This window comes from Schistocerca americana, chromosome 1 (genome assembly GCF_021461395.2).
Source record: "Schistocerca americana isolate TAMUIC-IGC-003095 chromosome 1, iqSchAmer2.1, whole genome shotgun sequence".
Classification (NCBI taxonomy): Eukaryota; Metazoa; Arthropoda; class Insecta; order Orthoptera; family Acrididae; genus Schistocerca; species Schistocerca americana.
Window position 1 is genome coordinate 88280058 of NC_060119.1, and position 15552 is coordinate 88295609.

A 15552-nucleotide genomic window follows, 5' to 3' on the forward strand; every position below is an offset into this window, starting at 1 on the left:
TATGCATCGTAAGTACTTGAAACCGTCCACCTGTTCTAATTTTGTTCCTCCTATTTGGCACTCAATCCGTTTATATTTCTTTCCCACTGACATTACTTTCGTTTTGGAGATGCTAATCTTCATACCATAGTCCTTACATTTCTGATCTAGCTCTGAAATATTACTTTGCAAACTTACAATCGAATCTGCCATCACAACTAGGTCATCCGCATATGCAAGACTTATTATTTTGTGTTCACATATCTCAGTCTTACCCAGCCAGTCTATTGTTTTCAACATATGATCCATAAATAATATGAACAACAGTGGAGACAGGTTGCAGCCTTGTGTTACCCCTGAAACTACTCTGAACCATGAGCTCAATTTACCGTCAACTCTAACTGCTGCCTGACTATCCATGTAAAGACCTTTAATTGCTTGCAAAACTTTGCCTCCCATTCCATAATCTCGTAGAACAGACAATAACTTCCTCCTAGGAACCCGGTCATATGCCTTTTCTAGATCTATGAAGCATAGATACAATTCCCTGTTCCACTCATAACAATTCTCCATTATTTGCCGTAAGCTAAAGATCTGGTCCTGACAACCTCTAAGAGGCCTAAACCCACACTGATTTTCATCCAATTGGTCCTCAACTAATACTCGCACTTTCCTTTCAACAATACCTGAGAAGATTTTACCCACAACGCTGATTAAAGAGATACCTCTGTAGTTGTTACAATCTTTTCTGTTTCCATGTTTAAAGATTGGTGTGATTACTCCTTTTGTCGAGTCTGATGGAACCTGTCCCGACTCCCAGGCCATTTCAATTACCCTGTGTAGCCATTTCTTCTCACTAAACTTTAATTTTCTTCCCAAATGTATCTTTGGTTACCTTGACTACTTACTAAATGTACAGGCTCAATAACATCAGGTATAGAGCACAACACCGTCTCACTCCCCTCAAAACAACTGCTTCTTCGTGTCATTAGGCTCTTATAACGGCAGTCTGGTTTCTGTAAAACTTGTTGATAACATTCCACTCCCATGTTTTCTCCCTGCTGCAGGAACAGTGAACTTTGACAAAAAGGAATTAATAACATTAACTGCCTGTGGCATTGATTTATATTAATGGAGAAAGTTGAAAATTTGTGACAGACTGTGATTTGAACCAGGGTCTCCTGTTTATTAGGTATATGCACTATACACTAGCCCATGCGGACACAGTGGTCCCCACAACTGCATCGACCACCTTAGCGAGCTTCTCGTCAGGCCCAAATTCTCAATTTACACCACACACCACTGATGTTGTGCCGGTGTTCATTAGACTCGTTACTAGCGTCATATAGCCGATTCCCATGAGTTCGAGCTAGGTGTGCCCTGTGCTGAAGAGATCGTTAACCATCATCGCCTTAATTATGTGTATGTTGTCTGTTCTTTTGGACATGTCCGAAAGAACAGACACCGTTTTCATCCCACAGCCACTATGAGTCAAGGCACAGAGCAATTAAAGGTATTAGCTGCCAGTGGGCATACAGTCGTGTCAGGTGATGGTGGCCAATGATCCCTGCAGTGGAGATACGCACCAATCTCGATTACTTACAACAATAGGCGAGATACTGTGACTGATGAGTCTAGCGAGTAGGGGCACATCAGTAGTGTGTGGTATAAGTTGAGCATTTGGGTCTCTGGGTCCACAGCTCGTGGTCTTGCCGTAGTGTTCTCGCTTCCCGCGCACGGGTTCCTGGGTTCGATTCCCGGCGGGGTCAGGGATTTTCTGTGCCTCGAGATGACTAGGTGTTGTGTGTATTTCATCATCATTGACTCGCAAGTCGCCGAAGTGGCGTCAGCTAAAAAGGACTTGCGCTTTCGGCGGCCGAACACCCCGCTTAGGGTCTCCCGGCCAACAATGCCGGACGATCATTTCATTTTTGGGTCTCTGGGAAGTGTGCTAGAGTGGTCGATGCAGTTGTGGGGACCACTGTGTCCGGATGGTGTAGTGGTCACACTTGAGTTCGAATCCCGGTCTGGCACAAATTTTCAACCAGCTACATCGATATAAATCAATGCCACAGTCGTCCAGTTTCTGGCAGTTCTGAAGTAAGGAGTGCAGCTACGAAGTGATTCACGAACAGTAAGTATAGAGCAGACATCTGAACTTTTTAACTTTTTTGATTTTAAATGGAGTTGCAGTGTGCAGGTCAAGCAAGTGCTGCAATGCAGAGGAGTAAAGCAGGGGAAGCATGTGTTTACCCTCACTGTGGATGGTTAGCTTTTTTTTTCTGAGAAGAGGATGTGGGTAGCAGTTGCGTTGCACCAGAAATTCCTTCGTCATTCGTTCTAACACACACACAAAAACACAGAAACTAAATATTATTTATCTTTCGTCATTTTAAAAATAAAGGTGTTCCAAGTAAAGTTTTTCATGCTACAGTATAGTTAGGTGCTAAAGTTGGTGATAATGTGGGTAACAGGAAGGGGGGGGGGCGGAGCGGGGATGCTAGCTAACGTGTGAGCTGCACTCAGGGTTAATGGTTTAAGAAAAGTCTAAGAAAAGTTGAGAACCACTGTCCTAGAGGCTGTCATGTATATGCATGCATTTTGATGGCTTTCAATCTCGTCAGGCCGGGATACCGGAGTTCTCATTCGTCAGCATGGCATACAGCGACTCTTCTCTTCCATGATTATGTTGCAAAGTGCCAACGTCTGTCTCCTGAGCTGTGTGTGGTGTCATGACTATTTTGTACGGGCGTTTAACGACATTGTCGCCTGACAGCAAGAGATATGTGAACCAAGTTTCGTTGAAATCGGCCCGGTGGTTTAGGAGGAGTTGTGGAAAACACACATAGACACGCACACACACACACACACACACACACACACATAAATCTATTTTTTTAATACCTGCATGTACGGATCCTAAGTTGATTGGTTACTGTGTGGCACCGAATATTTTTTAAGGGAGCTGCTCCTTGCATTTCATTTCCGTATTTTTAAGGTAGTAGCGAAATACTGCTCGTATATTATTAACTACCTAAGCATACTAACCTCACTAGCGTGCCCTGAAGACAACGCAATACTCTCCGGCCTTCGGTACCATCCCCTGCTTATTGGACGTCACTGGATGTGGTAGGGTGGTCATGCGCACAGCACACCACACTGCCGGGTATTGTCCTGAAACTCGGAGCCTCTACTTGTAATTCAACTGCATCTTGTTGAGGCTTAGTGCACACCGTTCCCGTCCTTGCACAAAAGAAACAGCCTTGGCAGTATCGGAAAACGAATCCAGTTCCTCAACACGGCGCTCTGACGCACTATACGCTCAGCTATAGAGAGGGGCACTTGAGCGTGACACAAGAAATACTTCACTGGATCGACAAAAGGAGAAAAAGAAAGGAGTACCGCAGTATAAGTCACTTAGGAATAAATCGAATAGGAAGTGCAAGGAAGCTAAACTGAAATGGCTGCAGGAAAAATATGAAGAAATCAAAAAGGAATTAATCGTGGGATAAGTGAAAATAACGTTCGGGAAATTTAAAACCAAAGGAGTCAGCATTAACATTGCAACAGTAAGTCCACTTTAAACGCTGAGGAGGGAGTGGATACGTGGGATGGGAACATTTGAGCCCTCTACGAGGGAAGAAACTGCCTGATGACGAGACGACATTGATTGATCTGTGGAGGGCTTGAGATCAGACAGAACAAAAAAGGATCGATAACATTCGTGAGGAATTCGTAAAATCAATGCGCGAAATGACTGTTCAAGTGAGTGTGTGCGTAATCTGTGTGATGAGAGACATATCATCGGCCTTTCTGAAGAATGTGGTTTGCACCATCTAGAAGATAGAAAACGCAGATAAATGCGTGAACTATCGTCTATCGCACAGTCGACTTGGCAGTTCATCAATTCAAGTAGCTGAACATGATAATATACAAAAGGATGGAAAAGAAAATTGAAAATCTGTTCTGTTTCTTTAGGAAGCGTACAGGTACCAGAGAGGCAGTTCTGTCATAGCGCTTGATAAAGGAAGCAAGAGTGAAGAAACATCGAGATCATTTCTTAAGATTTTATAATACGCCCGCTAGTTTTCCTAATGAGAATTGTAAATTAACCGTGTCGCTGTCAAACAAAGTGAAACTGTTGTAACACTTAAATGGTGTGTAAGTACCGTCACACCACGGTTAGTACAGTATACTTACACCGGCCAGTTTTTATATGCGTGAAATAAGTGGTGGAATGTGTCTAAAATGGTAACCTTACATTAGCTTTGAAAAACGAAACAAGTACGAGGTGTGTGAGAAAAGTAATGTGACTGACAACCCTGCGAACGACATGGCAACACTGTGCTATACTATTTGTGTAGATCGGTGTGCTCATCCCTTCCAGATGGTCAGTCCGAGTTTCAGCTCTGTATAGCGATCAGTGAAGTTGCGTTTTTGTTGTGTGTTACGAAAATAGAACAGCAGTATTTAGAGCAACGTTAAGCAGTCAACTTTTGTGTGAAACCTGGGGAATCCACGAGTGTGATCTTCGAAAAGTTGAAAAAAGACTAAAGAGGATCATAGAGAGCATACGTTTATCACTGGCAGAAATCATGTTTGGAATGCCGAGAACATGCTGAAGATGAACCTCGTTCAGGGCGACCTTCAACTTCAAAAGCCGACGAAAACGTTGAACGTGTGCATGGTCTTGTGAGATCAGACCGGCGTTTAACAGTATCGATACGGGTATCCTGTTAAACCGTTTCACTGTACACCAAATTCTGACCAAAGTTTGGCACATGCGAAAGGCTTGTGCCAAAACGGTACCAGAAAACATCACAACTGAGCAGAAGGACAATCGAAGAAATGCGTGCGTTGACTTTGGTGAGAGGATTGCCAAAGACCACGAATGTTTCAGCTGTCTGATCACAAGTGATGAATACTGGATTTTTTAGAGTGATCCTTAGACAAAACGGGAAAGTGAAGAGTGGTGCAGAACATTTCGGCTAAAAAATCTCGAATGAGCAAACGAATGACCAAAACAATGCTGATTTGGTTTTTTGACAGTAGGGATTTCGGTGCACAAAGAATTTGTTCTTTCAAAATAAAATGTCAGCCAAGTGTTTTACAAAGATGCCCTTGAGAGGCTCAGGACTAGGATCAATCGAGGAGCAGACAAGTGGATGCTGCATCTTGACAACGCCCCATGTTCAACGGCCACTCTCCATCAAGGAATTTTTCATTTCAAATGGCATTTCTGTTGTTTTTCGGCCCTCCTATACATTTTATCTGTGTCCTTGAGGCTTTTTTATTTTCCTGAAATTAAAAAGTATCTTAAAAGGACTTCATTTTTGGACTATGAAGAACATTCAGAAGAATATGATTGATATGTTAGAGGCCCTACCAGCTGAAGCCTTTCAGAGCTGCTACCAAGACAGGGAACAAAGACCCCGCCGGTGTATAGCTGCCGAAGGGAATTATTCTGAAGAGGGCAATAATGTTGCCTGAAAAAAATAAAAACTTTGGTAGACAAAAAAATCAGTCTCATTACTTTCCTCACACCATGTATTAAGTAACAGTGGGGAGGGAGGGAGAGGGAGAATCTGAGAATAATATTCTCGACACTTCTACTACAATTGTAAAACAGACTCGTTCGCAACGAGAGGTCGCAGTTATGATTTAAGGGACTTGTAAATAAGCAACTAACTAACTAACTAAAGCTACAGAGCTGGGCACAATTAAACAATATCACAAGTCTTAAATATTAATGAACAGTTCGAAACGCTTAATCAAAACATTCTGCGTGGCTTGCACTACTAGTATTCAGAATTAGAGAGAAAAATGAAAAGTACTAAGTATGAGAATTAGTTTACTATGTATTTTGATACACTACCAGAAAAAAAGGGAAGCACCCAGAAGGTACGGTCGGATGTCAGCGTAATTTCGAACGCATACAGTCATCACTGAGTATGTAAATGATTAGAGCCGCAGTGCTCTGTGACTGGTGGAATGGGCACCAGAATGCGTTAGTGCTGTTCGTGTTTGATATCGTTACCAGGCCTGTTGGAATATGTAAGGCGCATGAATAGCACCAGATGTTCAGGGATCACTGCAAATGACATGGAGCTGCCGCATACTCCTGTTAGACAACGATATCAGCAAATGACAAAGTCTGAAAAGGGTCCCATTGTGTGGTCTCCATTTGGCTGGGTGATCAAACAGTGTAATATTCAGATTTGTGGGGGTATTCGGATGAGACAGTACCCCCATGTCTGAGCACAACAAACGAAGATCACGGTATTGTCCAAAAATCACATTGCAACCCCTTCATGTCTGCGTCTGCTATCTGAGAACAGGTAATGGGCTTTCTGCATCTTTGTGTGTTATCTCATAGCCTTGGTTGGAAAGTAACAGCAGCCAGACTATGGTATTACTGTCCCATGCACAGACTGCCATTAACACCACAACACAAATGGTCATATTTGGAATAGCGCAGTAGCTGGGAAGCATGGACTAACGAATGACATCACAGTTCACCAGTGGTGAATTAAGGTTCAGTACATACGCAGTGGTGTCACTCCTGGCCATCAGATATGACTTCAGTTCTCGGCTGTCCATGACTGAGGGAACCCTTACGGCAAATTGGCACTTCACAAATACTCTGTGTCATCATGTGCTACCTCTCAAGTGACAATGTTGTGGTGCCATTTTTCAACAGGACAATGCTTGTCCACACATGGCACGTGTCTCTATGAACTGTCTGCATGATGTTGATGTTACGGCGTAAAGTCAGCGTCGGTACACCAGTTGGGAAAGACAGGAAAGAGATGGCTGTGAGAAGGGATCACTCAATTGCATGCTGACCGACCTCCCTGCAGGACGACAACGCAACAGCAGCGGCCCCTATGTGAGGAGGACATCAGCGTAGCGCCCGACTAGAGGCAGTGCACTTCGATAACAGCGTCAACATTAGCCACTTCGTTAGGAATCTCTACATAGCACAGTCTTGTTTGTCTATTCTGAAGAAGACTGATTATTTTGTATGTCGCCCTTTGCTTGCGACACATCTATCAAAGTTAAGTGTTGCAATTATCTTACTGTAATAAAACTCATTAATAAGAATTGTTTGGTTGTTTATCTAGCGAACCGAGTATGCAGAATTCCTAGACACAACAGTTGAGATACTCTCATGGCCAGCAAGACCCCAGATCTGCCCTGATAGTACATGTGTGGGACCTGCTCCGACGTCAACTTTGTCGCAGTACAGTACCCAGGGTATCAAAAAACATTTTCAACAGTTGTGGACCAGCTTGGTTTAGGAGACGATTGCTGGCTCTATAACAGCCATCCCAACCAATCAGCGCGTGCATCCCGCCCAGAGAGGGTACAATGTAAAACTGATAAGTGGGCTCATACTGCCAAGTTCTTTGTAAAAGGGACTCGATATTGGAATCACTGTAATAAAATCACACACCCTCTCAGTCCAAGAAGTTTCATTTCTTTACTCTTCCCCTCTTGGACTTCTCACTACAGTTTAACACAAGTAAACGAGATTCTAAAATAAATTCATAATTCTTTATTGTCATATTTTTTTAGTTAATCTCCACATGCACATGTTATTGGCACTTGAAATGCTAATTTTGTAATTGTTAAATTGTTCCTATTGAAATATTGCTTTATAATTTAGTTAACAGTTTGCAAAAACTGACATTGTTTGCGGCCAAAATCTACAATTACTTGTTGTACAGCTGATTTTATTGACCATCTACATTGGTTTCACTTTTAAAATGACTAGTTCCAGTTCAACACAAACCATCTTCAGTTCTGTAGATAAAAATGAAATAACTGGCCAGCTTATACAAGAGGTGTTCAATAAGTAATACAACACGTTTTTTTCTGAAAGCAGGTTTTTTTCAGGATTCCAGTACATCATATTATTTCACCCCTCTTTTGGCTAAAAGCCCTATTTTTCAACATAATCTCCGTTCAGTGCGACGGCCTTACGCCACATTACTGGGGGAGCCTGTATGCGAGCATGGTACCATTCTACTGGTCGACGTTGGAGCCAACGTCTTGCTGCATTAATAACCCCTAAATTATCCACATACATATCACGGAGTGCGTCCTTCATTGGGCCAAACAGATGATCTTTATGGTCTTCTATTGTGTGCCGAGTAGCCCAGTGGGCACACAATTCTGAGTACCCCAAATGGTGGACGAATGCGTCAGTACCACCAACAGAGATGTTCAGTTGAGCGGCGATGTGTGCGATTGTGATCCGTAGATCATCTCGAATGAGAGTGTCTGCACGTTCCAACACTGCAGGAGCTACAACTGTGTGCAGCCAGACGGCACGTGGGAGACCAGACAGATTTTCGCGACCTTCTTGTGATGATAACTAACGCCTCGGGCAATGACTCACAGTGCTTTTGTTAACTACCATGTCTCAGTAAACATTCTACTTGTGACTACGAATATCTGCGATGCTATGGTTTTCTGCCAAAGGAACTCAACGACAGCTGCCTGCTTCGAACGCACCTCAGCTACAGATACCATTTTGAAGGCTGCCACCCATCAGAACTTCATGAAACTGTAGGAGCTGTGGCGAGGATATTCCACGATGTCCCACAACAAACTACGCATTTTTTCAACCAAAAATTGCCGACAAAAAAATGTGTTGCATTACTTATTGAACACTCCTCGTAACGTACGATAAAAAACATTGCTAATATAGCATATCTAAAAATCAAATGTAAAGTACGTACTTCATCGAATCGATTACAAGAGGAACACGTGCATTTATCTTTAAAACGAACATCACAGGATAATGTAGTGGTTTGCTACGATAATGTAGTGGTTTGTTCGGATCCACGTTGGTCATATGGTCCAATGACAAGGTCATTAGGGACAGTTCACACGATCGGACTGGAGAAGGATCGGGAAGGAAACATGCAGGTATTCGCCTCAACCGAAAAACTCAGATATACTGTATACGTTGCTGCAGAATCTCGCGTAATACGTGTAATACCCTACCTTAGTTGCATCCTTATGAGGATGATACTCCATATAATCTACATGAGAACAACGTTTACCGCTCACCCAAGCGCTGTCATAATTCTGTGATTCCTGCTTGAAAATAATACGTCAATGCTTGCTAGTGAAACAATTTAACTTCTGAAACTGGTTGTTTCGATTCTAAGGACAATGCCTGAGGTGGGGCGATCTTTCTGATCTCCGAAAAGAATGAAAACCTTTTTATGTAATCTCCTATGACTCAAGGACTTCATCGAATGTGTCAAGAATAAATTCACTGCAATTTTACTACGGGTATTTCCGTATAGCATTTTGTGCGTTATTCACCTCTTGCTATTTGATGTTATCAAATGAAACTGTGCAGCTCCAGAGATCTTCTCAAGTCTCAGACATCTATGATGAATATAAGCAGACTGAAGCGAGGAATGAAAATCTGTAACAAGGGGAGGATTTGAACCTGGTTCTCCTTGTCACTAGACAGACGCGCTAACCAGTATGTCACTCTGGCACAGTGGTTTGAAAGACAGGCATAGGTGCTTTAATGAGGCAGGATCACCCGATTCGTTCGATGCTGAGATGCTGTTCCAATAGAGATCGAGGGCCCTTGCAATGCTGTTCGAGTACAGGAGAAATAACAGGTGGGCTGAAGCGTTAATGGTTGTCTGGATTGAGGAAGGAGGGATGCTAGGGTAGTCCACGCAGTATTGCAAAGCCACTGTGCCGAGGTGGGGTAGTGGTTAGCGCAACTGCCTAGACAGCAGGAGATCTGGGTTCGAATCCTAGCCTTGATACAAATTTTCGTTTGTCGCTTCAGTATGCATATATACACATTTGATGTTTGTTATTTGTATACTTGCAGCCCATCTTCCATTGACTCCTGCATAAAAATACCGCCGGAATGTCACTGGGTGTAAGTCATCGACTTTACTCACGTTCACACACATAGAGGTACAGAGCCACACATCTTCTTACAGTTTATAGTATACAAGGTGTTTCACAAAAAAAATAAAATTACAAATCAGAATCACATTCGATGGTTCAGTGAATGTCATATTAAAGATCCAAGCTTTGCTTCGACCCTTAGTCGTTCCTAGTATTTTTTGTGTTACATATCAGTTGTCTCACCTCTGGCAAAAATTTGTTAATATGTAAAATACTATGCTGCACTATTGTTTGAGTCCATGTTACGCAGTAGGTCCCCATTGTGTTGTTATTCTCCATGTAGCTGTTTGGGTAAGTCAGTTCAAAGTCTAAGGAAGACAAGGGCATATCACCTCCTAGTTAATACTAACCTTTAGGTTGAAGACTAATTTAATTAGGATTAAACTTTTGATCTCAACCATCATTTTTCTAGGTTGCGGTGTCGGAACTGGATACAAATTAAAATAACCAAGAGTTCTTCATCATCCCGCCCCACCCACTTGAGTACAAAATGAAATGTATGAACAGACAACCACAAAGTCATTCACACACACACACACACACACACACACACACACACACACATACAACACTGCACGTGCATCACAAATCCACTAAATAACCCGCAGTAAGTAGGTACACTATCTGGTCAGATGTGTCTGGACACTCCTATGTAATGCACAATTGACTACTAAATGTCACGAGAGATGGAAGGGTGGGGGGTGTAGTGACCTATTTCTGACAATCGATCCCTACAAGTGTACAGTGCTTCATAAACATTCCGTGAAGTGTTAATTTACTTAAAGGCGCACCTAAACCTAACCACAGCGTGCATTGGACTATCGAGGCGGACACCGCGTTTCACGCCATAAAAAAAGCTATAGCAGAGGCCGCACTATTAGCACACCCGGTCGCGCATGCTCTACTCGCTCTCATGGTTGATACTTCGTCCACTGCCATTGGTGCCGTACTTCAGCATCAAATTGATCAGTTATGGCAGCCCATTGCATTTTATAGTCATAAGTCGTCACCATCTCAGCAACGTTGGACAACATATGACCGTGAGCTGTACGCTGCTTATGCGGCAGTAAAAAAAATCAGACACGCATTAGAAGGGCGACAGTTCACGATTTACACAGATCATAAACCGCTTACCTATGTCTTTAAGGTAAAGCCAGAGAAAGCATCTCCCAGGCAGCTGCGACACTTAGATTATATCAGCCAGTTCACGACCAGCACTGTGTATGTAGAAGGGAAGCTAAATGTTCAAGCTGATGCACTTTCTCGCATATAAGCAGTGTCCACAGTAGCAGATGACATCGCACAGGTGGAAGCAGTGACAAAGGCCATTGATTACGACGCCCTCGCGCATGCGCAACAATGTGATAGTGAGTTGCGTGATCTATTGCAACAAGAGAAAGGATTGAAGCTACAGCTCGTGACATTTCCTGAAGCAAGCATTGAGTTGTACTGTGACGTAGCAAGATAAAAGATACGTCCATTTGTGCCACAGCAATTCAGAACACAGGCAATTGCATCAATGCACAATCTGTCACACCCAGGAGTAAGAGCCACACTCAGATTGGTCAAACAAAAATTTGTATGGCCATGTATGCACACAGACTGTAAAACATTTGTGAAGCAATGCTTGGCGTGCCAGAGGATTAAAATCACACAGCACGTCAGGGCACCATTAGGCACATTTCTTCCACCAAATCAGCGTTTTGACCATGTGCATGTTGACATCATCGGCCCACTCTCGACTTCGGAAGGCTACAATTATTGCCTCACGGTGATTGACAGATTTACTAGGTGGCATTTCCAATGAAAGACATCACTGCAGAAACTATAGCTCAAACATTTTTTCGTGGTTGGATTGCCCGGTTTGGAGTTTCACTGAGAATTACAACTGATCAAGGATGACAATTTGAAGCCTACGCTTTCAAAGCATTGGCTACGTTATTAAGTACGAAACGCATACGCACCACGGCATACCACCCCGCATCAAATGGCATGGTTGAGCGTCATCATCGACAGTTAAAGGCAGTACTGAGATGTCACGCAACATTGAATTGGACAGAGACACTACCTATAGTACTTTTGGGTCTACGAACGTCATTCAAAAGTGATCTGAAAGCAACAGTAGCAGAACTGGTGTATGGGCAAACGTTACGCCTACCTGGAGAATTTCTGCACAGCATGGCAGATGATACTATCACAGCCTCAGAATTCGCCACAAGATTAAGAGAGCATATACGCCAATTGAGACCAACAATGCCTAGAAACCAGCTTGGAAGGCACTCGTTCGTTTTTGCGGAGCTAGACAAGTGCACGAATGTATTCTTACGCAATGATACTGTGCGTAAACCACTGCAGCCACCATGTGACGGACCATATCTGGTAGTCAGTAGGGATACCAATACTTTCCGCATAATGATTAACGGTACACCCACCACAGTTGCAGTGGACCGTATCAAGCCTGCATTTCTGAACGCAACACAAACCAGAGAAGACAGGAGAAGCTACAAGATGTGTTCCTGTACCCCATGAACACCACAACGCTCAGCGAACACCAGTCACTGCAACACCAAGACCGACGTCGAGGACCACTACACCACTCCCTTACACAACCACTGACACACGTGACGTACCGCCCGGTTTCAAGAAAGAAGTAGTTACAAGAGCTGGACGGCGTGTGAAATTTAATCTGCGGTATCGTTAGCATTAAAGGGGGAGTCATGTAGTGACCTATTTCTGACAATCGATCCCTACAAGTGTACAGTGCTTCATAAACATTCCGTGAAGTGTTAATTTACGTGCAGTGATATAGTTATTCTTTGACTTAGCTTTTGTTAGTTATTCCGTGCTGTTCATGTCTACACAATTCATTCATGTCTGTAGTGTTAAGTTATTGCTAAATATATGAGGGAATAAAGGAATTGTTTTCTCCAACACCCACAGGGGTAAAAATTGCAGGGGGAGACCAAGGCACGGGTACACTTAGCAGTTACAAATGTATGTAGGTTGCAATAGTTATCCAGAGATAAAACGGCTTGCACAGAGTAGACTAGCATGGAGAACTGCATCAAATCAGTCTTCTGAATGAGGATCACAGCAACGTATAATATGACAGCGGTGGCACGGACGCTGTACTTATCGGAAGGGGAGCTGATCGTCGTCTTAAATCACAGCTAGCACTTTCACATCTCTGTAGTTTCAGATCATTTCTACGCAATTTTTTTTTTCCTTACGACTACAGACTTCATCTGTCTCAACAGATTTAGTGATTTAATAATATCTGTACCATATTGTGTCTTCACTCTAAACAAAAGTCTTAGAAAACAACTGCCGAAAAGCAAACGAATATTCAGTGTCCACGTAGGAGTGTTCTGTAGCATTACAAGCTTCTCGTAAAGGATGGCAGAGGGAGAGGTGAAAAAGGAAGCTGAAACAAAGAAAGTTGAACATACGTATGCGCTTGTGAAAGTAAGTTTATCGCGGTGTAGAAGCATAAATATATCTCGTTTCCCGGAAAAAAATCGTACTTAATTTCTCTTCCAGACCTGCGACATGACAGAAGAAATAAAAAATGAAGCAGTTGATCTGATTGTCACTGCCTGTGAGAAACATGCACCAAACAATTTCGTAAGTACCAGTACACAACTTTCGTGCCACGGTTCGTATGTGCAGCGTTTTTATGCATTCAGATTATTTTATAAAAGGATTAGCTTTGCTGCCGCAGTACCCATCGCTTGACAAACGTTTCTTGATAAGTCAGAGGTCTTTGCATATTAATGTGAATGATGGTTGTTCGCATCACAGTTTTTTTCCCACTGTCCTTGTCGTTTCCTAACTTGACGTATTTAGGTAATTTTTTAAGCACCAATGAAACATTTTAAATAGACAAAAAATGTTGAGAAAGATTGTATTCACAACTTGTCATTTAAGAAACAAGACACATAATGCTAACCAGGGTTTTCGAATAATGCAAAAAGATCATCTGCGTGAGGAGATGTCACAGTAAGGCTCAATTACTGTTCTTGTTATTTTATTTGATTGAGAGGATAAAATATTTCTTTCCGCCAACGTCAGAATTACTGTCAAAGAGAATAAAGAAACAGCAACAAGCAAAATGGTAAAAAATGTCTTCGTTAATCTTAACTGGTTTTGCAGAAATGAGTCGTTTTAAACTTTGAAAATGAAACAGCTCATCCTTTCGTACTTTCAGAAACACCCCACCATCTATCAATATATCATATCAACAAAAATACTATTAACATGGTACAAAATTCGAAGTTCATGGGTGTGCATGTTGATGAAACCTAAAAACCATATTACATGGATGTTAAAAAGCTTAGCCTCAGCTACTTTTGCCTTAAGAGTGACTGCCAACTTTGGGAACATAGAAATCAGTAAGTTGTTAGCATCAATAACTCGTTAATTACCCAGCGTGTAGTATGAGGGGATAATTCCTCAAGTAATAAATGTTCATTGCAAAAGATAGAGTTACGTTATGGGTTGACACATACTTATCTTGCAGGCATTTATTTAAGCAATTGAGAATGTCAACCACAGCCTTTTCATATAATGTTTCGTTAATGACATTTGCTGCCAATAATCTACTGCAGTTCCTACGTAAACAGAGACATTCCCAAAAACAATACTAGATGGAAAAAAATGTTCTGCACTTCGCGCTCTAGTTAATCTAGGTTTATCACAGGAAGAAGTTTAATACACAGCAACTAACTATTTTTAATCTGCACATGAAATTAAAATGTCTGACAGCAAAGAAGTGTTGTCATATGTACAGTAAAGTTATTTCTTCCTAACATCTCCTCCATCATAGAGCTATTCTTGAACAGAAATGAATACAATAGTCAGTTATAAACCATAATTAGCTAATAACCAATTTTTTAATTTGTGTATCTTATCTTGCGTTCATTTGACACGTCCTACATCTTCTGGTTTCTCTTGAATCTGATCAACGAAACACTTATCAACTAATAAGATGCAACTAACTGAAACACAGAAGCCTGTATCATTCTTCTGCCATGCTAAACAATGGCCGCAGTGTCCTCTGAAATTCATGCAAACACGTGCCATACTAATAAATATAACAAGCTTTTTTTCTGCTTTGTTTGCAGCTCGCAGCCAGAATGATTAAGGAATCAATGGATAAGAAATTTCAACCGTCCTGGAACGCTGTTGTGGGTGAAGCATATGGATTTGAAATAGATTATTTGTGTTCAACTCTTCTATTCATGTTATATGGGGGTAATCTGGGGATAGTCACTTGGAAGTGTTCGTAAATAAAATAATGGACCTACACTAACATTCCAGTAACAGATTGTTGTAATTTCTAACGAATTGTTTCAGTTTAAGGAAAATTCTTTGTGGAACAAAGTCTGTTTTACAGTTGCAGCACATACATAAATGAGCTTACAGAAGCGTTAAAAGAGTATTTTTATGTACTAATTTGTTCGAGATGAAATCTTGTGCTGAGACGCCACCGATATGTGCTTCGTTCCTGAACCCCTTCTAACCCTTCTAAACTATAAAATATTTTGCCACACTTATTCTTGAGTGCAGCACACATAAATTACGCTGGTAATTTTAACATTTTTTACAGTGATCTTA

General features: G+C 41.9%; 1 protein-coding gene across 1 annotated transcript; it reads left to right on the plus strand.

The window, feature by feature from the left end:
- The first annotated feature begins 13332 nt into the window (after positions 1–13332).
- On the plus strand, positions 13333–15224 carry LOC124595486 (dynein axonemal light chain 4-like). The gene is made up of 3 exons (XM_047134281.1): positions 13333–13401; positions 13477–13560; positions 15060–15224. The coding sequence occupies exons 1-3, from the start codon at positions 13333–13335 to the stop codon at positions 15222–15224; spliced, it is 318 nt and encodes a 105-aa protein (XP_046990237.1).
- Positions 15225–15552: the final 328 nt, after the last annotated feature.